The 25,035-nt window shown below is 41.7% G+C and overlaps 1 protein-coding gene across 2 annotated transcripts; it reads left to right on the forward strand.

Annotated features, from left to right (window-relative positions):
• The first annotated feature begins 8,421 nt into the window (after positions 1-8,421).
• NONO (non-POU domain containing octamer binding) lies at positions 8,422-25,035 on the forward strand. Of its 2 annotated transcripts, none has more exons than XM_029931089.1 (11): positions 8,422-8,586; positions 15,569-15,728; positions 16,669-16,862; positions 18,486-18,787; positions 20,276-20,371; positions 20,565-20,761; positions 21,103-21,187; positions 21,602-21,704; positions 22,273-22,312; positions 22,531-22,640; positions 24,009-25,035. In XM_029931089.1, the coding sequence occupies exons 2-11, from the start codon at positions 15,578-15,580 to the stop codon at positions 24,141-24,143; spliced, it is 1,413 nt and encodes a 470-aa protein (XP_029786949.1). In that variant the 5' UTR covers positions 8,422-8,586; positions 15,569-15,577; the 3' UTR covers positions 24,144-25,035. The 2 variants fall into 2 exon arrangements, with proteins under 2 accessions (XP_029786949.1, XP_029786948.1); XM_029931088.1 differs by lacking the exon at positions 8,422-8,586 and adding an exon at positions 8,675-8,871.

Raw genomic sequence — 25,035 nt, forward strand, 5'->3', positions numbered from 1 at the left:
GTTCTAATAATTTTTTCTTCCAAAGTCTCCAAATTGTTACTTAAATTCTAGTTAGTTAACATCATGTGACATTGGCTGCAGTAGATTTTAGTGATTCATCACTTACATATTACGCCCAGTGCTCATATAAAAGTGCTCTCCTTAATACCCATCAGCCATTTGGCCCATCCCCTCACCTCCATCAACTTTCACTGTTCTCTTTTTTTTAATTAATTTTTAAATTAATTTTAATTTTTTTGGCACCTGGGTGGCTCAGTTGGTTAAGTGTCCAACTCTTGATCTCAGCTCAGCTCGTGATGTCAGGGTTGTGAGTTCAAGGCCACACTGGGCTCTATGCTGGGTGTGAAGTCTACTTTAAAAATAAATAAATAAAATCTAAAAAAAGACACACAGGGTCACCTGAGTGGCTCAGTCCGTTAAGCGTCCAGCTTCAGCTCAGGTCATGATCTCGCGGTTCATGGGTTCGAGGCCCACATCAAGCTCTGTGCTGACAGCTAGCTCAGAGCCTGGAGCCTGTCTTCAGATTCTGTGTCTCCCTTCCTCTCTGACCCTCCACTGCTCATGCCGGCTCTCTCTCTCAAAAAAAAAAAAAATTTAAAAAAATTTATATTTTGTTCTTATCTGCTTGTTCTCTATTGTTAATACTCTTGTTTTATTCCCCCTCTCTCTTGTTTTCCCCTTTGCATGTGTTAATTTGTTTTGTTTCCTAAATTCCACATGAGTGAAATCATATGGTATTTGTCTTTCTCTGACTGACTTATATCGCTTAGCATAATACACTCTGGCTCCATCCATGTCATTGCAAATGGCAAGATGTCATTCCTTTTGATGGCTGAGTAATATTCCATTGTGTGTGTATATATGAATGGGCACTTGGGCTCTTTCCTAGTTCTAATAATTTTTTAGCAGATTCCGTAGGGTTTTCTATATACAAGATCATGTCATCTGCAAATAGAGATAGTTTTACTTCTTCCTTTTCATTTTGGACACCTATTATTTTTTCTTGCCAATTTCCCTGGCTACCACTTCTAGTATAATGTTGAATACAGGTGACTTATAGTTCTTTTTTTTTTGATAAAAAAAATTCAAATTTATTACAGAATTAATTTAATAAAGTGAGCTATAACAACTTCTCCCAGAGATAAGGTCTTGTTTTTTAAAAAATTCTTTAAAGTTTATTTATTTTTGAGAGACATAGAGCATGAGCAGTGGAGGATCACAGAGATAGGGAGACACAGAATCCGAAGCAGGCTCTGGGCTCAAAGCTGTCAGCACAGAGCCCAACATGGGGCTCAATCCCATGACCCACAAGATCATGACCTGAGTGGAGGTTGGATGCTTAAACTCAGAACCCTTAGATCAAGATCTGAGCTGAGATCAAGAGTTGGACACTTACCCAACTGAGCAACCCAAGAACCCCCAGAGATAATTACTTTTAAGAGTTTTATGCATCCTTTCTCTTTTTTCTGTACATACAATACTTTAATGGTTATATCATAGTACAAATATGACAAACTCAACTAGTTCTCCAGAAAGTTTTTAGGTACTGAATGTTTAAAAAACATGATGGTAACAGTTTTTAAAGGAGGCTAGAAATGTTAAGCTTATTTAGGAAATTGGGGAAATGGTCCAGCTTTATCTAAGATCCTGAAATAGCACTGAGTGGAAGTGAAATATTTTCAAGCCATTAATTTGACAAAATGTAGTAATATAGGAGGCAGGTGATTGGGGAAAATCTGAACAGTATGAATGACCTTGAATACGGTGTACGTCAACTCTGTTCTACAGTCACTGGTAAACACAATTAACACAAAGCATCATTACCTGTGACAATGTCAGAATTAAGATTTTTTGGGGAGCCTGGGTGGCTCAGTCGGTTAGGCATCTGGCCTCGGCTCAGGTCATGATCTCACGGTTTGTGGGTTCGAGCCCTGCGTCGGGCTCTGTGCTGACCGCTCAGAGCCTGGAGCCTGTCTCAGATTCTGTGTCTCCCTCTCTCTCTGTCCCTCCCCTGCTTATGCTGTCTCTCTGTCTCTCAAAAGTAAAATAAAGAACAGGAAAAAAAATTTTTAAAAAAGATTTAAGATTTTTTTTCTCTTCATCAGGTTAGAATTATACCACCCTATCCACCACCACCACCATTCAATTTTTCAATCACTCAGAAGGTTCTGGGGTATAAAGATGTCCTATAATTATAACCTACAACTAACTACAGGGTGATTTTAAGATTATTTTTGAGGTTCTGTATTGTTTTGGTTTTTTTTTTTAACATTCATTTTTTTAGAGACAGAGGGAACAGAGCGTGAGCAGGGGAGGGGCAGAGAGGGAGACACAGAATCCGAAGGAAGCTCCAGGCACTGAGCTGTCAGCACAGAGAGCCAGATGACAACCTGAGCCCAAGTCCAACACTCAACCGACTGAGCCACCAGGTGCCCCTATTATGATGTGTTTTAAAGAGTAGACTGAAGGCATGGGTCCGTAATAACTGGCTAAACTGCATACAAGTACTGATTCTCTTAATGACATTTCTGTTTGTACAAGTTTAACACCCGGAAGGTACTGAAAGATTAATTAAAACATCTTGCTTTTCATCCAAACTCTACATCTCTGTGACAAAGGGAATGTATCCATTGGGTACAAATCTGTTTTGTAAGCATTTTCCTCCAGTTTTAAGTAACCGAATTGAGTTTTGTGTCAAATTTTTCATCTTTAGAAGGGTGTAAAAAATAGTAATTACCCTAAATTCCTAAGGAATATGTATTCAAAATCATATTGCACTGATTATGCAACTGTGCCTTGATTAGGTAACCAGGCCGCCTGGTCGGGCTCCCACGCCCGCCAGAAAGATTGTAACGTTAACATCTTAAACTAGACCCATTTAGTAGGCTAGCTATCGCTAACATCCATTTACTTTAATCCTTTGGCCATAATTATCATTTTAAATCCAAGACACTAAATGAAACACCATCCAGCTCTCTTGTTTTTGGAAGCAGGTCACAAGTGTTAAATCGATCAGCCACCTTATCCTCTTAGTAACCCCTTCATTTTACACCTGGAATGCTGGATTTAACAAATCTTAAGTCTTCACACATCTCATCTTTACTCAGCTTTGTCAAAGCAAATAAACCCTTACTGAATACTCCTGTGAAGAGTAGTATTTCCAATAGTTTAGAAACAGTCTGAGTTAAGAGCTACAAGAAACTATGACCTTAACTCCACAACTAATTTGTATCCATTCTTAACGGTTTAGGGAGGCCCAAGTCCACGTTTCCCCCACACTTTCCGCTTTCCTTTTAATTTGCAACACAAACAATAGGGAAAGTAAAAGACGATGGTAGCAACACCAGTACAGACTTCAAATTTTGAACCTAAACAACATGAAAGCGCAAAAGCATCCGAAGGTTTTCTCCCAGCAGAGTTTAGGACTATCGCCCCGTTGCCAAGCTCCCTCGCAGTTTCAGCAACGGCAGGAGGCCCACTCTCCCACCGAATAATGATGCCCCGGCGACTTGAGAAGGCCCCGGCAGGCCTGGCAGCCAGTGACCGGCACACAGCAGCTCTTGGAAAGCAAAGCCCTCACCGGAAACCAAAGGCCTCAGCTGGCACCGAGAGCCCCCAGGGAGCAGTCAGGCGTCTTATTCTGTCCTAGCCCTCTCCACAGCCTCCCTCTCAATGGGGCGGCACTCGGCAGTCGCTAGGCAAAGCCCAGCCAGTCTCCAGAACGTACTCCAGCAAGCCCACCAGTAGAGCCAAGGCCACCTCCTAGCCCCTGTGGGGAAAATGGCACCTGTGACCCCTTCTTCCTCCCGGCTAGTCACAAGGACCATCCTCCCTCCCTCGCTACAAAATGGCGCCTGACTTATAGTTCTTAGAATAGTCTTATAGACTAGGCTGTTCACCTTTTTTTTTTCACTGTCTCTTTTTAAAAATTTTTAGGTTTATTTATTCATTTTGAGAGAGAGAGGGTGCATAAGCAGGGGTGGGGCAGAGAAAAGGAGAGACAATCCCAGGCAGGCTCCACACCATTAGCACAGAACCAGATGCAGGGTTCAAACTCATGAACCATGACTTTGTGACCTGAACCAAGATCAAGAGTCACTTAACCAACTGTGCCACCCAGGTGCCCCTTTTTCATTTTCTCTTGATTGATGTTTCCTGTTTAGTTACTTGGTCATCTATTGAGGACAGAAAGCATCCTTAGTACTGATAAACCTCATATTATGTTCAATACATTGGAAGTATTCAATAAATATTATATGATTGATAATAATAATTATTATTTGTTGCTTGGCTAGCTCCTCTCACCTTGAATTTGACTTGGCCAAAAGTGCACTGATTGACTCCCCACCCCCACCCTCCCAATGGTGCTCTGCCTCCTGTGTTTCCTATCCTGGTTAGTGACACAACCAGGCACCACGAACAGAAACCTGGGAATCGCTCTAATCTTCTTCCACTCCTTACCCCTACATTTAATTGGCTATTAAGTCCTCTTGATCCTGCCTTCTATATATTTGGATTCAGTTTCCTCTTCTCTATCCCTACAACCATTTACTTCAGGCTTTCCTCATTTTTCACCTGAAATTATTACTGTACTCCAACTGGTGTCCTGATCTCCTACCTTATCTCCTCCAATCTTTTCTACACACTGCTGCAAGGGTGATTTGGGGGAAGCTTAATAATGGCCCCCAAAATATATCCCTGTCCTAATTCCTGGAGTTTTTGAATGCCACCTCACATGGCAAAAAAGTAGGACTTTGCAGATGTGATGAAGTTAAAGATCTTAAGATGGAGAAATTATCCAGATGGGCCCTAAATTTAATGAGAAGAGTTCTCATAAGAGAAAAGCAGAGGGAGATTTGACACACAAAGGAAAAGGCAATGTGACCATGGAGGCAGAAATTGGGGTGATGCAGCCACAAGCCAAGGAATGTCAGCAGCCACAAAAAACTGGAAGCAGAAGAGACAAAACACAGTCTCCCCTAGAGCTTCCTGAGAGATACTGAAGAATTATGGCCCTGCCCACACCTTGATTTCCTCCCAGTGTTACCGATTTCAGACTTCTAGCTTCCAGAACTGTGAGAGAATAAATTTCTGTTTTTTTTAAGCCACCTAGTCTGTGGTAATTCTTTACAACAGCTTCAGGGCAGTAATGCAGTGATCTTTCTGAAGTTCAAAACTATGATATATAGAAAAAATTTATTCTTTGTCTCTCTATTTTGCTCTTAATAAATAAATAAATAGATAGATAGATAAATAAATAAATAAATAAGGGGCACCTGGGTGGCTTAGTTGGTTAAGTTTCTGATTCTTGGTTTTGGTTCAGGTCATGATCTCACAGTTCATTGATTCAAGCCACAAATCGGGCTCCTCACCGTTGGCTTGGGGCCTGCCTGGGATTCTCCCTCACTTCCTTTCTCTGCCCTTCCCTGTTTGCTCTCTCTCTCTCTCTCTCCATAAGGGGATTATGATGATTTTTGTGCTTCTCTTTTCAAGTTTTGCCCTCAAAAAGCATATATTACTTTTATCATCAGAAAAAATATATAAATTATTAAAAAAACCTCTTCAATGGGGCACCTGGGTGGCTCAGTCAGTGAGCGTCTGACTTTGGCTCAGGTCATGATCTCACGGTTCGTGGGTTCAAGCCTCATGTTGGGCTCTGTGCTGACAGCTAGCTCAGAGTCTGGAGCCTGTCTTTGGATTCTGTGTCTCCCCTTTTCTCTGACCCTCCCCTGCTTGCACTGTCTCTATCTCTCAAAAATAAATAAAAAATATAAAACAAACAAAAAAAAATCTCTTCGAGGGGCGCCTGGGTGGCTCAGTTGGTTGAGTGTCCAACTTTAGCTCAGGTCATGATCTTACAGTTTGCAAATTCAAGCCCCACATTGGGCTCACTGCTGTCAGCCTCAGCATAAAGCCTGCTTTGGATCCTCTCTTCCCCCTCTCACTGTCCCCCTCTAAAAAAAAAAACACCTCCTCAATGTCTCCCAGTCACCTGCAAAGTAAAGGACAAACTTCTAAGCACAGAATGGGCCCTTAATTTGGCCTATACCTATCTCTCTAGCCTAACTTCCTATGGCTTAGCCTCCCTACTTTCCTTCAGCTATGCCAAATTACATACAACATAGGTCATTCTGCCTCTGATCCATTGCAAACTGGTCTGACTTCAACCTCTTGGTTAAGACCCAATTCAAAAGTGTTCTCTCCTGTGAAGCCATTTCTGATCCACTCATGCAGAGCCCTGCTACCTTTGAGTTAGCACTAAAATGAGTTACCTCTAATATGCTGCTATTTTATTTGCCTAGAGTATTGCAATTATTTGTTTACATCAACATTTCTGTTTATGTTGTGATTATCTTGATGAGATACACAAATGTACAATCTTTTTTACTTTGCTACCAAATATTTTCCAATATAAACAGCTGTTGTAATTTTTAACAAAGCATACATTGATTAAAGTGTTATTGAATTCATAGTAGCTTCCTTATAATTTGTATTTTTCACTCAAGAGACACTAAAAACCATCATGTGGGTGTCTATAATATATTTGGTATTAAAGAGTCTTCATAGATCTTTATGCATTTATATGGAAAGAAAGCTGAAGTATTTTTTAAAGTGAGAAAGTCATGGCTCAGAAAAGTATGTATAGCTTAGCTTGATCCTATGTGTATAAAAAAGTTTGAACATTTGTTGACCAAGCCAGTACAAATGTAGAAAATAGAAATGTAGGAGTCTCTGGGTGACTGTTGGTTGATCGTCATGGTACCAAAGTCACGGTATTGAGCTCCTAGTTGATTCTCCTTCTCGCCCTCTGCCCCTCTCCCCTGCCTCATGTTTATGTGTTTTCTCAGTCTCTCTCAGAAGAAAACATTTAAATTTTAGCTCATTAAAATTAGGTTTAACGACTCAGTTCCTGGGCCCCTGGAGGGCTTAGTTAGGCATCTGACTTCTGCTCCAGTCACGATCTCACAGTTCCTGGGTTCCAGCCCCACACTGGGCTCCTTGCAGGCAGTGCAGAGCCTGCTTGTTATCTCTCTCTCCCTCTCTCTCTCTGCCCCTCCCCGGCTCATGCTTTTTTTCTCTCAAAACAAATAAAAATAAATTTTAAAAAATCAAATCTCAAAGGGTGCCTGGGTGGCTCGGTTGGTTAAGTGTTCCACTTTAGCTCAGGTCATGATCTCACGGTTTGGGAGTTAGAGCTCCAAGTGCCAGGTTCTGTGCTGACAGCACAGAGCCTGGAGCCTGCTTCAGATTCTGTCTCTCTCTCTCTCTCTCTCTCTCTCTCTCTCTCTCTCTCTCTGCCCCTCCTCCAACCACTTTCTCTTTCTCAAAAGTAAATAAACATTAAGAAAATAATAAAAGAATCTTTCTTAAAAAAAATCTTTTTTAAATTTTTAAAAATTTAAAAAATGTTTTTTTATTTATTTTTAAGAGACAGAGAGAGACAGCACGAGCAGGGGAGGGTCAGAGAAAGGGAGACACAGAATCTGAATCAAGCTCCAGGCTCTGAGCTAGCTGTCAGCACAGAGCCCACGCGGGGCTGGAACCCACGAACCGTGAGATCATGACCTGAGCCGAAGCCGGACGCTTAACCGACTGAGCCACCCAGGCACCCCTAAAAAAATAAAATCTTATCAAAAAACACAATTCAGTCTCTCAGTGGCAGAAGTCATATTTCAAGCCCTCAGTGGCCACATTATGTATATAGCCAGTAGTTACCGCATTGAACAGAGCAAATAACATTTCTATCCTTGCAGAAATTCCCATTGGACAGTGCAGGTCTAGATCACTGACCCCACATAAGGTGGCGCCAGGTTTGGCACACTGAAACCGTGAGTGTGAATTAGTTAACTAGTGAGAAGGAACTGCAAACCCCGATCAGTTGAGCCTTGTAGCTCTTGATTAACTTGATTACTGAAAAACGAAAAGTTCCTACCTGATTGGCATCCTAGGGAATGTATAATCAGTCTATACTTGTATAGGCAATGAGTACACCTGTTGAATCTCTGTAAATTGCAGGAACAATAGTGGTGTTTGGACTGCTGGGTTCACTGGTTACCATGGAAATAGGTGCTGGTTACAGTTATGCGTAATTACAGAGACTAAAGTATCAATCCCCCGTCCTCTCCCCCATCCCTTTACAGAACCAGAACCACAACCATAGTGAAGACTGTTTCAGTTGGGCTTCACGAGCAGACCTGGCAGCAGAACCTAGAAATCTAATTAAGTTGGAGTGTCGGAGTGCAAGCCCTAAAGAGGAAGTGTGAAAAAAGAAACATGGCGGGGCATTTTTTCAGAAGGAAACGGCTAGATCTACCACGCTGAATACAATGACATTGTTACTCTTCCTGCACAGGCGCAGTGCAGGATTTCTCAGAGCACGCCTACGCGCACATTTTCTCCCCCTTCTCTTTCCACTTTCTTCTCCTTTTTCCCCCTTTCCTTTGCCGCTCCCATCACTTGGTCTTTCAGCCCTTCCGTTAGTCCGCTTATGTCTCTCCTTCCGACCTTCCATCCCTCTCCCTACCTCTTTATCCCCATCCCCCTTCCTTTTCCGTCGGGAAGCAGTCGGCAGTTTGCGCATGCGAAGTAAGTAGACAGCCTCGCTCTTTGTCCCCCATCTGTCGTTCACACGAACTCAAATCTTTCGCATTCGGTAGCCAATAGGATTGAATAAATGGCGGAAAACGGATTCCGCCTCTGGAGATAAGCCTTGATTGGCAAGTCCCATAACCAATGAAGAGCACCACTGTGTACCCCTTGGGAGGCACCGAGGTCCGTCGTCTCGTTTCCGGCGATCGCGCGCTCTTTTCTCGGGACGGTAGAGGCCGTGTAGCGTCGCCGTTACTCTGAGGAGAGAACAGTCGGTAGAGGGTGAGTTTTGGGACGACTTAGTTTTTCTTTGGGTGGGGAGTAGGATTTTTCGCGACAGGAGGCTAGGGCGAGGCTGGCTTTGGAGGGAGGTTGGCCGTTCCTTCCAAGGCCCCTTGAGGCCTTGTCCCCGCCGCCACACGGCCTCCTCAGCCCACCCGCGGGGCCCCGTCGCTTTCAGCGTGTCTTGCTTTCTCCTTTGACCGGCTCCCGTCACCTTTCCCGCCCGTTTCTTTATGCGACTCGTCCTCGAATCTGAGCCCTGCTAGTAAGTTCCCCGGCCCTTTACCCGGCCTGGGCCTCAGGGTGTCTATTATCCGAGAGCCCTGAAGTCGCGGCTGGAGGAGGAGGCGCTTTGCAGGCGCTCCTCCTCTCCGCCTCGCGAGGCTGTTAATTCAGAATGAGAAGGGCCTCCCCGCCCGCGATGTTTCTTTGTCAAAACTCGTAAGCGGAGAAGTTCATCTGCTAGTCCAGACCCCGTGGCTTTCCTAATCAGGTTCCCCCCCGCCTTTTCTTTTTTAAGTCTTGTTGCCTGCTACTCGGCCTATTTACAGCATCACTTTTTTAAATGAAAATTAATTTTATGGATTTCCTACTGGGTATTTTCCCCTTGGGGAAACCTGTCCTCTGAAACCTTCCTTTGTGTTTTTAACGAAGAAATTGAGATTAGAGAGGACTTGCGAGGCACTTTGTTATCTTCATCCGAAGTTGAGGTCGGTGTAGAGGGTAGGGTTGCCAACTAAAATACAGGACGCCCCGTTACATTTGGATTTCACATAGACAACAAGTTCTTTTTAGTGTACGTTGCTTGGGACTTAAATACTAAAAGGTCATTTTTTTCATCTGAAATTCAAATTTAACTGTACAGTGTGTATGTTTATATGGTAAATCTGGCAACGCTCGTAGGGAGCCCTGGTTAGATTTATACTGTGTTTTTGCCCAACTTCCTTGTTAATAAATGGGAAATCCTAGAAACTTAGAAAAGTAGCTTACCATTGACAGTACGTTATACAGCTTTCAGGCAAGTCCATATCCATACAGCCATCTAGGTCGGTACATTTTTACCAGTGCCCCCCCTACACTGTTTCCACTTAAAAAGTTGATCCTTTTCTTGAAAATAGATTTCAAGTGCGTGTGGTATAATGTTTGGTCCTGTACCACCTTTCTGCAACTGTACTATGTCCAATAGGCCCAGTCTTTTCTAAATCAGCAGTACATATTCTCTCTCAAAAGTCCTTCATCTGGGTTAGTCATTAGGACAGGTAAGTAGACAAATCCTTGATGCTGATCTTTGTGCTTAGTTCTCAGAGGCCCAGTGGTTAGAGGGCAGTGAATTTATTGCTCACAAGAGATTTCTGCCTTATTTCCAAATTCTGTTGGTGGTCATCACCAGAAATAAGTGATAGGGATAGGACTTAACTGAGTACTTGGTACTTTCTGAGCACTGTTTTAAAGTGATTTATACACTATTATTTAGTCTTCACCATTGAATGCTTTCTTGGGAAACAAGAAATTGGAGGAAAAATGATAAAGATTAGCAATGTGGAGACATTTATTCAAAAACACTAAGGTAGGCAGTTTGGTTGTAAAAAAATGATTTTTCCTGGAACTCAAAAGAGAGGAGGAAGTATGTAAATTGATAACATTTGTCTAAGTAGAGCACCAATCAAATGTAGGAATAGGGATAGTGGTTCCCAGCAGGAACAAGTGCTTTCTGTGTATAGGACCTCATTTTAGTCCTTAAAGTAACTAGCCTTTTGAGGTTGCTGTTGTTACCCCCTTTTATAGGTGGGTAAACTGAGGCTCAGAAGCTAGGTGATGTGGCTCGTCAGTTTATTGCACCCTAAACTTTGAAATCAAGCTTTGATTACTAAGCTTGCAGCATAGTGCTGAGAATGAGCTTTAGAGTTAAATAGATGTGAGTTCCACTCCTTGCTCCACATTTGGGTGACCTTAGATGGGCATCAGTTTTCTTATCTGGGAGAATAATAGTTTTGAGCATTAGGTGAAATAATGCAGACTTGGCAGAGTGTCTGGCATATAATGGTTGGTAAATAGCTGGTATTATCATCTCTGCTACCAGTTTCCACTTTCTAAAACCAAAAGTAACCTCCCTTGAAGTTATCTTACATGGTTTAGAACATTTTATCCTCAAGGAGGGTAGTAAGAAGTTGTAAAATGGCCTTTATGAAATGGAGTGGGGAGGTTTGGTTAGGATATAAATAGAGTTTTTAATATTTCAGTTTTGAATGGATCTGTATGAGGATTTTTATTAATGTGTCAGTATAAATTGTGGATTTCCGAATGGGATGCAAGATACTGAGGTTGGGGCCACTAACTCCTAAGCTAAAGACTGGAGGAAACAAAACAGGTTCCTTGGATCCTAGCCAGGACTAAGAAGGTAAGAAGACCTAGTTGGAGAAATGACTGAAGATAACTCCGGTTTCTGCTACATGCCAATTTGGAGTCAGGGGAAGGGGGAGGTGTTTAATAGCTGGATTCAAATAGTTAGAGATCTGATTCTAATGCCCACCTAACCCCATTTCCAACTGTTGCTGGAGTAGACTTTATAAATTTTGTATGTTATACTTTACTGTTTTTACAAACATGATTTCCCTTTTTTAGAGGAAATCATGCTGTACTATGTGGTAAGTGTAACAAAGATAGCTTCAATTCTAATTTTAAGAATTTATTAGAAGGAAATAATTTAAAATAGTAATAAGCAAGAAGATATTTACCTTAGCATTATAATAGGAAAAAGCTGAAAACAACCTAAATGTCTCATAGTAGGGGATAGTTTAGTAAACTAGTGTTTATCCACATGGACTTTGTATAGCTGTTAATTATACTGACACAGTAAAAGTGAAGAAAAACTGAACATACAGTGGTGTGTTATAACTGCATTATACTGAAATGATAATATACGTTTTGGAAAGTAAATAAGGAAAAATCAAAATTGTGGGAGGAACATACACTCATAGATGCGCTCCAAGATTTAACTGTGAACATGGTTTATATGTAATGGTGAAAAACTAGGCATAACCCAGGTGTCCAACACAGTAGGTACTTGGTTGATGTCTAAATACTGTGTCCATTAAAAATTAATGTATAAGATTTGGGGGCGCCTGCATGGCTCAGTCAGTTAAGTATCCAACTTCGGCTCTGGTCATGATCTCACAGTTCATGTGTTTATGCTCCACGTTGGCCTCTGTGCCAACAGCATGAGGTCTGGAGCCTGGAGCCTGCCTCTTATTCTGGGGGTCTGTCTCTCTCTCTCTCTCTCTCTCTCTCTCTCTCTCTCTCTCTCTCTCTCTCTCTCTCTCTCTCTCTCTCTCTCTGCCCCTTAACCTGCTCCCACTCTGTCTTTGTGTCTCTCTCTCAAAAAAATAAAATTTAAAAAATTAATGTAGAAGATTTAGTGACATAAAGCTATTTATCGTCAAAGTAGAAAAGGCAGGTTATAAAATAGCCTATAATATGCAAATATACATACATACAAATGTATGAATCAATGACTGGAAGTGTGAGTGTTGACTATTTTCTAGTGGTGGGTCTTTAGATTTTAATTTTTTTACTTTTAAGTTTTCTATATTAAAGTTATATTTGTAATAGATGCCTTATTAATGAGAAACATAAGATTGATGAAAGGGTATAAGATTCAAGTCTTGGCCAGATGTCAACTTTACAGTTAGACTTCCCTCAGCTCTATTTAAAATTGCAGTTTAGAGGTGCCTGGGTGGCTCAGTTAACCCGGTTAAGTGCCCAACTCTAGATTTCGGCTCAGGTCATGATCTCACGGTTGGTGAGTTTGAGCCACCGGCAGTGGGGAACCTGCTTTGGTTTTCTCTCCCTCCCTCTCTCTCTCCCTCTCTCCCTCTCTCTCTCCCTCTCTCTCTCTGCCCTTCCCTAGCTCGCTATCTCTCTTTCAAAGTAAATAAACTTTCAAAAAACAAATAAAATTGCAGCCTTACTTACTCTTTTTTAAATGTTTACTTATCGAGAGAGGGAGAGTTCCGTACTCTTGCAGGCAAACGGGAGGGGCAGAGAGATGGTGAGAGAGAATCCTAAGCAGGTTCTATCCTATTGGGCAGAGCCTGCCCAAGGGCTCAATCTCTGGACTGTGAGTTCATGACCTGATCCAAGATCTAGAGTCAGACACTTAACTGACTGACCACCCAGGCACCTGCAGTCTTAACCCTTTTACTCCCTATCTACTCCTCCTCCTCAATTTTCTTTATTTTCCAGTAGCACTTATTTTTTATTAAGTACTGTATTATTGTTATGTGTATTTTGTCTTACTAGAAGGTAAACACAATTGGAATCAAGAATCTTTGCTTTATTAAATGATTTCATCCCAAGCACCTATAATAGTGCCTAGCAAATAGTAAGCATTCAGTGAATATTTGTTGGGTGAGTTAATAAAATATAAATATATATATCAAAACTAGCCAATTACCTGTAAACAAGACAGTTTTCATTTTTGCTTGGCTTCTGTTCGTTGTCTACATTCATGCATTTTTAAATTTTATTTATTTATTTTATTTTAGAGAGTGGGAGCCAGGAGTAGGGGCAGAGGGAGAGAGAGTGAGAAAGAGTGAGAATCCTAAGTAAGATTAAGAATCCCAAACAGGCTCCACTCAAAGCATGCACCCCGATGTGGGGCTTGATCCGACTACCTGGGATTATGACCTGAGCTGAAATTAAGAGCTACCCAGGTTTCTCATTCTTGTGTTTTTGGGTGGGGGGGGGGAAATCCTCTTCCTCTTTTTTAAAGCAAACATTTTAATATTTACATAGTCTTCACAATTTTTAATGCTATTCAATTCATTGAATAGATGTACCATAATTTACTAAAAACTGTACCTCTAATTTTGGATATTTTTTTAAATTTTGGGTATTTTAAGTCATTTTTTTTACTATAAGGTATCATTATAGTGACTATTTTATGGATGTGGTTTTTAAATTTTAAAATTATATTCTTAGGATAAATTTCTAGGAGTAGAATTTCCTAAGTTACAGAATATTAACATCTTGATCTTCTTTATTTAAATGTTTGTTTATTATTGAAAGAGAGAGAGCAGGGGAGGGGCAGGGATACAGGGAGACAGTATCCAAAGATGGCTGTGTGCTGATGACAGAGGGCCCATTGTGGGGCTTGAACTCACAAACTGAGACCATGACCTGAGCTGACGTTGGACACTTAACCGACTGAGCCACCCAGATGCCCTAACATCTTGTTAGCTCCTATTATTACTTATAAAACAATTTGTGGATATAGAATTTCATAATTATGTTATTCTTAGTTTTGGTGGGGTATGATATGAAATGTTTCAGGCAAGTTTTTATACACATAAAAGTGTTGTCATGTACCCATCATCCAGAATCAATAGTTATCAAGACATGGTCACATTTTCTTTGAGAAATATAATTTTCTTTATTTTAAAGGATTCATAGTGGAAACAATAAGTATTCATGAAAAGGTCCTTCTCCACATCTTTCCTTCAGTTAAACTCTGACTAGAATATCTTGGGTTTAGGGGAAAGGATTTGGGATTGGCTTTTTCCTTTTATCTGGAGAACTGTCCTTGAATGAGGAAGATGGTCCTCAGCTTGTTAATCAGATGAGTTAGAAAATTTCCATTTTAAAACCAACTTTTTGAATTCAATCTGGATTGTACCAGGAATTTTCATTTTGTTTTCTTTTTATCTTCTGTTGATTTTTAGATGATTTAAAATTAGAGCTGTATATTCATCTTTTTGTATTGTTTTCATTGCTTTAATAGTTATTTATCTTTCTACTGTGATTAATAACAATATTTACTGAGTGCTTACAAGATCCCAGTACTGAACTAGTGTTTATGATCCTCCTAGCCATCTTGAGAGGTAGGTATTGGGGCGCCTGGGTGGCTCAGTCGGTTAAGCCTCCGACTTCGGCTCAGGTCAAATCTCACGTTCGTGGGTTCGAGCCCCGTGTCAGGGTCTGTGCTGACAGCTAGCTCAGAGCCTGGAGCCTGTTTCATATTCTGTGTCTCCCTCTCTCTGACCATCCCCCTCTCATGCTGTGTCTCTTCTGTATCAAAAATAAATTAAAAAATTTTAAAAAAGAGAGAGAGGTAGGTATTTTTATTATTCCCCTTATAACAGCTTAAGGAATTTGTGCAGAAGTAATTTACTAAGTAGTACATACCTGTTAAGTATTAGGACCATGCTTCAAATCTAAGTCTGTCTAACTCCACAGTTCATACTTTTTTGCTCTTCATTCCACAATAGGTACTATAGGCTAGGACTGTGCAGAGTGCTGGAGAACAAGATTTACTACCAGTTTTTGTCCTTGTGGTAACTAGAATCTATTTCAGTTGTGTTTTAATATTATGATCCAGCCATTATTTAGGTGGTGGTTTCTTTGAGGAAAGTAGCTACCAATTAATGCATAGAATTCGTGAACTGGAAGTTTCTTCAAGTTACTCTCATGCAAGCTGTTCTCATTTAGTATTTGTCTAGTTTCTGTGTGCAACATAACTGCTGATGTCTGGTTGATTTTAGATTTTTGAATGGTACTCCTTTGCCATATTTGTTCAAAATACGTGGTGGTTTGAATCTGGCAAAAGTCAGGACATCAGAGATGATTCGTGACAGGTAAGTCATCAGGATGGTGACTGATAAGCCCTGAACATATTTGACAGTCCACATTTTCCTTTTAGGGTGCAAAAATGCAGAGCAATAAAACCTTTAACTTGGAGAAGCAAAACCATACTCCAAGGAAGCATCATCAGCATCACCACCAGCAGCACCACCAGCAGCAACAGCAGCAGCCGCCCCCGCCACCGATCCCTGCAAATGGGCAACAAGCCAGCAGCCAAAGTGAGTTCACCTTTGTAAGAGGGTAGTTTTAGATTAGTGTCTTGAGACTATAAGAATATGCCTTTGTGGCACACCTTTGTTTTTCCTGTTGACCTCCTAACACTTCTTAGCCTAGAGAAGGGTGATTCTCTGAAACGAGGAGCAGACATGTTGGATAGCAGATGAGTACAAGTTGCTGTGCCATGTTGGCATAGTCTACTGCTAAACAGACGTGTTTGTGTTTTACCTCGGAGTTTGGTTCTTAGAGGTAATCATCAGATGACTGGTAGTTAGAAAATACAGGAAAATATAGGATAGGTGGAATAGAAGTCTGATATTGAGTGTTATACTTTTAGCCTGGGGCCTGTACCAGTCCATTTTTAATCAGAGTAAACATTCTTTAAAGGCACATGACCATTCATTCAGCAAACTTTGAGCACCTATTGTATGCCTCTAAAACTAGAACCAACTTCAACCCTCTTTTATTTCCAGAGATCCCTATAAAAAATACTGTTTCCTAACTTATTTCCTTTTGTTCCATTAACCTAAGCATGAAAGAATGGGAACTGTTAAGGTTGTGAAGATTGGTGAGAGATTGGGAAAATGGAGCAATTATGTTTTAAATTTAGAAAGCCGATCCCTTCTGACATAAGTCTCCTTGACTTGCTTAATTTTCCCTTTGACCAATACAGGAGTATTGTCTTTCTGTCTCTGACTTAGTCTGGGTGGCTCCTGGCCTATAGTACTGCTATTGAGAAGTCAGTCCTCTCAGATACCTGCATACTGCTTTCACATTTTAAGGTGCAATTTACTGATAAGTGGTTAGTGGATAGATTACATTGGGAAATGGTGTTTGACTTCTCTACAGCAATTAGATTTTGTAATCTGGGAGCAGTTGTAGTTCTGAGAATGTGACTTTAGATCTCTTTGTCCAATCTTTTGAGTGACTCTCTTCTTTCAGATGAAGGCTTGACGATTGACCTGAAGAACTTCAGGAAACCAGGAGAGAAGACCTTCACCCAACGTAGCCGGCTCTTTGTGGGCAATCTTCCTCCTGACATCACTGAGGAGGAGATGAGGAAACTATTTGAGAAATATGGGAAGGCAGGCGAAGTCTTCATTCACAAGGATAAGGGCTTTGGCTTTATCCGCTTGGTGAGTAACCATGGGTTTTTAGAATGTGTGCTCTGAAAGGTGGGGAAACTGGGGAACGATGGACTTGGAAAATTGGAAACAATCAGATGGTCTGTTTATAAAATGTTTATAATTGTAGTTGGTAGCACAGGGCAGAAAATGCAGATTTTGTTTTTATTTTTCCTCTTAGGTTTTTGTTTTGTTTCAAGGACAACATAGATTTATTTGCCTTGGACACTAAAACTAAAGTATGCCCATTGGAACTTTTTGTTTTAATTGGTAAATTTCAAACTTAGAGATGTAGACAGAGTAGTATATGAACCTGTACATACTTTTTTTTAAAATTTTTTTTAATGTTTTATTTATTTTTGAGACAGAGAGAGACAGAGCATGAGAGGGGGAGGGGCAGAGAGAGAAGGAGACACAGAACTGGAAGCAGGCTCCAGGCTCTGAGCTAGCTGTCAGCACAGAGCCTGACGCGGGGCTCGAACCCACGAACGAACGTGAGATCTGACCTGAGCCGAAGTCGGAGGCTTAACTGACTGAGCCACCCAGGCGCCCCGAACCTGTACATACTTAATGCCCAGCTTCAATAATTATCAACTCATAGTTTATTTTATCTTAGTAGTAATTAAGATTTATGTAATTTCTTTGAAAAGTTCTTATACATGGCTTCTAAAATCATGAGGGGACCATTTTATTTGTATCTTTTGAGTTGTGCTAAAACACATTATTGTAGCCATTTTTAAGTGTAGATCTTTTTCATAAAATCTGACTGGATTAGGAAACATGTTTAAGTATATGGGGGGAAAAACTTTTCTAGACCTTATCTACATAACCAAGGAACATGATATGCTAGCAAGTTTACTAGATGTGGTGGTCAGAACTAGTTTTCATTCCAGACATACCACTAACAAGATTATATGGGCAAGTCCCAAGTTTCTCTGGGGCTCAAGGTTCCTCTTTAGCAATATGAGAGGGTTTGTGGTTCTAAAGAGGTCTTGTAGAGGGCATACATGATTCTCATTAAACTTGTATGTAGCTAGTTGAAATTAAAATAATTCGGGGCGCCTGGGTGGCTCAGTTGGTTAAGCGTCCGACTTTGGCTCAGGTCATGATCTCAGGGTTCATGGTTGGAGCCCTTCATCGGGTTCTGTGCTGACAGCTCAGAGCCTGGAGCCTATTTCAGATTCTGTGTCTCCCCCTCTCTCTGGCCCTCCCCAATCATGCTCTGTCTCTCTCTGTCTAAAAAATAAATAAACTATTAAAAAAAATTTTTAAGGTAAAAAAAATTGAAATAATTCTGGCTACTATATTTTAAGAATAGGTTTTAGGCTGGTCATTGTCCATTACCACTTGGGAGAATAACCTGTGATACTGATGACCATGTAAGTATTTACTTCTAGAATTCCCACTTGATTTATTGCAAGGCTATCAGAACAATTAGGTTTATCTATTTATCATCCAAAGATTTATCTGAAACGTATTTCTGTTCTTTCAGTACTATCAAGTTTTCTTTATATGTGTGTAATCAAGATTTTGGGGGGAGACATTTTGTATTGAGCTATGCTACTTTAGACTCTCGATGGCCATGTGTGTGGTCTTTGTCAGACTTAGTTATTCTGACTTCTGTCTGCTTCCTAGGAAACGCGAACCCTAGCAGAGATTGCCAAAGTAGAGCTGGACAACATGCCACTTCGTGGAAAGCAGCTGCGCGTGCGCTTTGCCTGCCATAGTGCATCGCTCACGGTCCGAAACCTTCCTCAGTATGTTTCCAATGAATTGCTGGAGGAAGCCTTTTCTGTGTTTGGTCAAGTGGAAAGGGCTGTAGTCATTGTGGATGATCGAGGAAGGCCCTCAGGAAAAGGCATTGTTGAATTCTCAGGGAAGCCAGCTGCTCGTAAAGCTCTGGACAGGTGCAGTGAAGGCTCCTTCCTGTTAACCACGTAAGTAGGAGTTGCTTTTAGAAATAGAACTTAGGGGGCGCCTGGGTGGCTCAGTCGGTTAAGCGTCCGACTTTGGCTCAGGTCATGATCTCACAGTTCGTGGATTCAAGCCCCGCATTGGGCTCTATGCTAACAGCTAGCTCAGAGCCTGGATCCTGCTGCAGATTCTGTCTCCCTCTCTCTCTGCCCCTTCCCTGCTCACGCTGTGTCTCAAAAACAAATAAAACACATAAAAATTTTAAGAAAAAAAAAATAGAACTTAGATTGCTATTTCTTTCAGTGGTGTGGAGAGTTAGCCTCTAGGAGCCATTTTCTTGTGGTCACTTAAAGACTTTGGATACAGGACGCCTAGGTGGCTCAGTCGGTTAACTGTCTGGCTTCGGCTCAGGTCATGATCTCATGGTTTGTGGGTTTGAGCCCTGTTTCAGGCTCTGTGCTACAGCTAGCTCAGAACCTGGAGCCTGCTTCGGATTCTGTATCTCCCTCTCTCTCTGACCTTCCCCTGCTCGTGCTGTCTCTGTCTCGCAAAAATAAATAAAAACCATAAAAAAAAATTTAAAAAAGACTTTCGATACTAATTCAGCTCTCTAGTAGGGTTTTCAGGGTAAAATTAATAAAAGTAGTATGAGGATTAGGAAACCTTTCAGGGGTGCCTGGGTGGCTCAGTCAGTTAAGCGTCTGACTCTTGATTTAGGCTCAGGTCATGATCTCACAGTCCATGGGTTTGAGCCCTACATCGGGCTCTATGATGATAGCTCAGAGCCTGGAGCCTGCTTTAGATTCTGTGTCTCTCTCTGCCTCTCCCCCACTGGCTGTCTGCCTCTCTCTCAAAGACGTTAAAAAAAAACTTTGAGTCTTTAAGTAGGTTTTTATCTAATTAGTGTTAAATCTCCCCTTACCTTGAAGTCTTAGAACTCTGAAAAGTTGGGGTACCCAGGTGGCTCGGTTAAGTGTCTGACTTCGGCTCAGGTCATGATCTCACTGCTTGTGGGTTCGAACCCCGCATCGGGCTCTGTGCTCACAGCTTGGAGCCTGGAGCCTGCTTTAGATTCTGTCTCTGTTTCTCTGCACCTCCCCTGCTCTCTCTCTGTCTCTCTCAAATATAACATTAGAAAAAAACCAAGCATTAATAAAAAATAACTCTGAAAAGTTGTTTTGTGCATGGAAAACAAATGTACGTGTGTTTACGCCAAGTGATTGCCTGGTGTTCTCTAGATACTGGATATTTAGACTGTACTTAAGTATCCTATTTACTTTGAACATCTTCTTTAAGGTTATATTCAGAGATCTAAGCTTGACTCCATCCTTTCAACCCCACATTCCATATGCCATCCAAAGACATTGGTTAATTGGGTGTAAAAACCCCTTCAGAAATATGTTTAATTGTGCAGTCCTGACCCCTAACTGGTTGTTGTGCCAGTGACAGGTATAGAGAGAAAGCCTGGTATAGGGTATAATTTGATTAACGTTGAACTTACTTTCTCCCAGATTTCCTCGGCCTGTGACTGTGGAGCCCATGGACCAGTTGGATGATGAAGAGGGACTTCCAGAGAAGCTGGTTATAAAGAACCAGCAATTTCATAAGTATGTGGTCCTATCAGTTCCCTGTTAGGTGTTTGTCTATTCTTAAGGAAGCTTGTAAAGGGATGTATAAAAGAGGCAGGTCTTTACTATATGTATTCACTGGTAGCCATAATCTTGGCTTTCTGGAGGATTGTAGTGCTTAGTTGGGGGAATCTTTGACAAAGTTTTAATAGCGCAGGAACTTTATCTATAGGGAGCGAGAACAGCCACCCAGATTTGCACAGCCTGGCTCCTTTGAGTATGAGTATGCCATGCGCTGGAAGGCACTCATTGAGATGGAGAAGCAGCAGCAGGACCAAGTGGACCGCAACATCAAGGAAGCTCGTGAGAAACTGGAAATGGAGATGGAGGCTGCTCGCCATGAGCACCAAGTCATGCTAATGAGACAAGGTGAGTATAGGCTTGTAAGTTTTAAACGTAGAACAAGAACAAAATGGCTTTTTTTAAGGCAGGTCTTTGTATCATTCAGTAGAAAAAGGCCTAAACCTCTGCTTTTATTCTCTGAAGTGTTTTGTTGATCTTGGTAGGCAAATGAGCTTGGAGATGTGGCAGAGAATACTGGATTCTATGGAGAAGGAAATCCTAGATTTGACTTCATTTTTGGAATCTGGATAGCTCAGATGACAATTCAGGAATTTTAAATCCTCTTTATTTCTGGATCTTTATGTGAATTTATTGGGTCTGTATGAGGAGAATGAAGAATACTCTAAATTAGTCTATTGTTTTTCTAGATTTGATGAGGCGTCAAGAAGAACTCCGGAGGATGGAAGAGCTGCACAACCAAGAAGTGCAAAAGCGAAAGCAACTGGAGCTCAGGTAACTAACTCACTTTTTTCCTGACCTCTTTAAAAGGTAATGTCTCATTCCTGTTTGCTACCACCATCCTACCTTGTGCATTTGTAAATATCTTGGCAAATATTTCCTGGCCGCTCCTCAGGTTCTCCCTTTGGATGGGAAATGTTTCGGCTGCCCATGGTTCTAGGAGTTATCCAGAGCTGCACTAAAGGGAAAGCAGCTGAGTGCCAATCTCATGAGACCTCTTTATGAAAGAACTTTTCCCCCTGAATGACATATCTGGGTTGCTTTGGGGCTGGACACATTTAATGGTGAATTTTTGGGAAAGCTATGATAGTTTTCAGTGGGCTTTTAATCTCCTTGGCTGAGTCCCTGTTAAGATAATCTGCTCAAGTTCTACAGTGTCTCTGCCTAAATATCTTGGTGACTCTGTAGGCAGGAGGAAGAGCGCAGGCGCCGTGAGGAAGAGATGCGGCGGCAACAGGAAGAAATGATGCGGCGACAGCAGGAAGGATTCAAGGGAACATTCCCTGATGCGGTATATCTCCCACGTGCCCATGATGTGCCAGGCCAGTCCTGATATGGCAAACCCACCAATTGTCCCCTGGGACTATATAACATTCCAGGTTCTGAGCAGTTTTTGTAGTCTATGAAAGTCCTCTTTTAGAAAGAAGAATTCATAGGAAGGTTTGAAGGGAAGTTCTTGCCTCATAGGCAATTTTGGATGAAGAGCTGGGGCCAGTGTATACTGTTTAGACTCAGCAACCACCCAGTGGGTTCTATCCAGTCCTGTAGCAGCCTTGACTAGTTCTCTTGTGTCCTTAGAGTTGTTGCACATACTGGGGTCCTAGAAGAAATCAGCTATCTTTCCCCTTGGCTTTTACCTCTCCCGTTCCTAATAGGGGCTCGGACTTGTGTCCTTGTGGGTCTAACCTTGAGCCCACTGCACAACTAGCAAGGAGATGTTGGTTTTCCTCAGCTTGGTCTCCATGTACTTGGAATGTGTTAATCACTCTTATCTGCTTCCCTTAGTGTGTGCCCTCAGTATATTGTGAATGGTAGAATGCAGCTGTCTTGAACTGTCTTGAGTATTTCCTATTTTTCAGAGAGAACAGGAGATACGGATGGGCCAGATGGCTATGGGAGGTAAGGACTTACAAGGTTAATGGTTCTGATACTCGTTTTTGTCTCATTTCTGGTGAACTATATAGCTTCTGACATCATCCAGAATTAAGGGGCTGACATTTCTGGGAGTCATTTTTGGGTGGGGTAACATGTCCTTAACTCAGAGGTCTTGTTGAATTGTTTTCTCTTGCACAGAGACAATCTCTGTCTCCTGTAATGATCACACTGCTCTGCTTTAGGTGCTATGGGCATAAACAACAGAGGTGCCATGCCCCCTGCTCCAGTGCCAGCTGGTACTCCAGCTCCTCCAGGACCTGCCACTATGATGCCAGATGGAACCTTGGGATTGGTAATAAACTGTGGAGCCTTACAGTTATTCTGAATGGTGATAGGAGAAAGGACTTTGCTTTCACAGTACCTGTGTCTGCCACAATTTTGCTATAATCAGTTTTTAAGACCACTGTTTTCCATTAAATGTAATCTCAAGGTCTTGATTTGAATAAACCCATTCTCAAACTATATTTTGTCTAAGAGTTAAGTAAATGCCTTCTGTTTAGTTGCTACCTTGAGTTAATGGTTTTCTTTTTTTTCTGGGATGGAAGGCAATGATGTTTAGGTATTAATCACATAAAATACATAGGAATCCAAAAGCCTTTATGGCTCATACAATTCTGAGTTAATAATTCTAGTGTCAGAATTTTATTTTATTTTAAGACACAGAGCTTGAGCAGGGGAGGGGCAGAGAGATAGGGAGACACAATCTGAAGCAGGTTCCAGGCTCTGAGCTGTCAGCACAGGGCCTGACGCGGAGCTCGAACCCACAAACTATAAGATCATGACCTGAGCCCAAGTCGACTGGCTGCTTAACCGACTGAGCCACCCAGGCACCCCTGGTGTCAGAATTTTAAGACAGGATGGGCTTAATCTTGCCAAAGAGTGACAGCCTGGCCTTGTTCATATACTTAATTCAGGAAAAAGACTTAGCTAGAAATTCTTCAACCTGGGAATTCAGTATGTAATATTATTTAATACATAGGAATAAGGATAAAAAGATAAGGGTAGGCTAGTTGGGTGGGTCTGTAATTCACACAGCCTTTCCAGGGATATCTATTTGAGTTCTTTATTTTTTAATGTTTGTTTATTTTGAGAAAGTGCATGAGCAGGGGAGGGGCAGAGAGAGAGAGAGAGAGAGAAAATCCCAGGCAGGCTCTGCATGGTGCAGATTCCAACACAGGGCTCCATCCCACAAACTGGGAGATAATGACCTGACCTGAAACCAAGTGTTAGACACATAACCGTAACCAACTAAGCCACCCAGGTGCCCCAAGGATGTCCACTGGGGATCTAAACAGGCTTAGTCACCCCTAGCACATCAAGAGCTTTGAATAGTTGGGGTGCTTGGGTGGCTCAGGTGGTTGAACATTGACTTTGGCTTAGGTCACCATCTCACGGTTTGTGAATTCAAGCCCCGTATCAAACTTGCTGTTGTTAGTGCAGAGCCTGCTTTGGATTCTCTGTCCTTCCCCCCCGCCCCCCGTACCTCCCCTACTTGTGTTCTCTCTCTCTCTCTCTCTCTCTCTCTCTCTCTCTCAAAAATAAACATTTAAAAAAAGCTTTGAATAGTTGAGTGCAAATGACCTTCAGGGGACACATTACAGATGAGTTAGAACCTTGGTGCATAGTTCTATCGTAACACTGCTCTCTTTTTCTCTTTAAGACCCCACCAACAACTGAACGCTTTGGCCAGGCTGCTACCATGGAAGGAATTGGGGCCATTGGTGGAACCCCCCCTGCATTCAACCGTGCAGCTCCTGGAGCTGAATTTGCTCCAAACAAACGTCGCCGATACTAATAAAAATTTCAGTGTCTAGTTTCCCAAAAACCCTTAAAAGAAGGACCCTTTTTGGACTAGCCAGAATTCTGCCCTGGAAAAGTGTTAGGGATTCCTCCCAATAGTTAGGTCTTCCTTGCCTGTACTACTCTAAGGGAGTATGCTGGAGGCTGAGGGCAAGGGAGGGGTGATAAAATTTAACAAATCAGTTCTGTGTGGTATATCGTCTAACTAATTGATTCAGTGTGGTGCATTCCTGAAGTCTCCTGTGATTGAGGGCCTGGGGGGGGGGGCATGATAAAATGAATGCAGTTAGACCCCCCCTCCCCTGCTAATCTTGATCATTCCATTTTTGTTTATCCTGTTCTATTTACTTTCTCATTCTTATACCCTCCAACCCCAGAGACACTGCCACATATACCACAAAAACAAACATCCCCCAATGACCTTAGCCCCATTGCTCCACTTGCAGGTGGGAATTCAGGTAAATGTCCACGGAGGTCACAGACAACATACATACGGTTCTGTTGTATCCCGTATATTACCCCTTCATGTCCTAAGGAAGACATTTTCTCTTAGAGGTTTTCATTTTAGTGTATCTTTAAAAATAATCTTGTGTTAAGTTGTCTCCATCTTTTTTCTTGGGTAAGGATAACCCAGGAATGGCCCTTTTGTGTCTATGATGTTGCTGTTCACAGCTTTTCTTGATAGGCCTAGTATAATCTTGGGAACAGGGTTGCTGTATGCTAAAGGTTGGACAGTAACTCTTAGCCTTGCCTATCCTAGGTAGTTATGCTGTGCAATTTTTTTTATTGGTGTACCATGTTTGATTTGTCCCTGATATCTTTGGAGTTTTTCTGAGAAATGGAGCAGTAATGCAGCATCAACTTATTAAAATACATTTTAAGCCTTT

The sequence above is a fragment of the Suricata suricatta genome, chromosome X, assembly GCF_006229205.1.
Source record: "Suricata suricatta isolate VVHF042 chromosome X, meerkat_22Aug2017_6uvM2_HiC, whole genome shotgun sequence".
Lineage (NCBI taxonomy): Eukaryota > Metazoa > Chordata > Mammalia > Carnivora > Herpestidae > Suricata > Suricata suricatta.

Bases quoted from the DNA above. Each gene is read 5' to 3' on its own strand.
- NONO (XM_029931089.1), top strand. From the start codon at position 15,578: ATGCAGAGCAATAAAACCTTTAACTTGGAGAAGCAAAACCATACTCCA. The intron at 16,863-18,485 runs GTGAGTAACCAT...TCTGCTTCCTAG, and splicing joins GCTTTGGCTTTATCCGCTTG to GAAACGCGAACCCTAGCAGA. The intron at 20,372-20,564 runs GTATGTGGTCCT...CTTTATCTATAG, and splicing joins AAGAACCAGCAATTTCATAA to GGAGCGAGAACAGCCACCCA.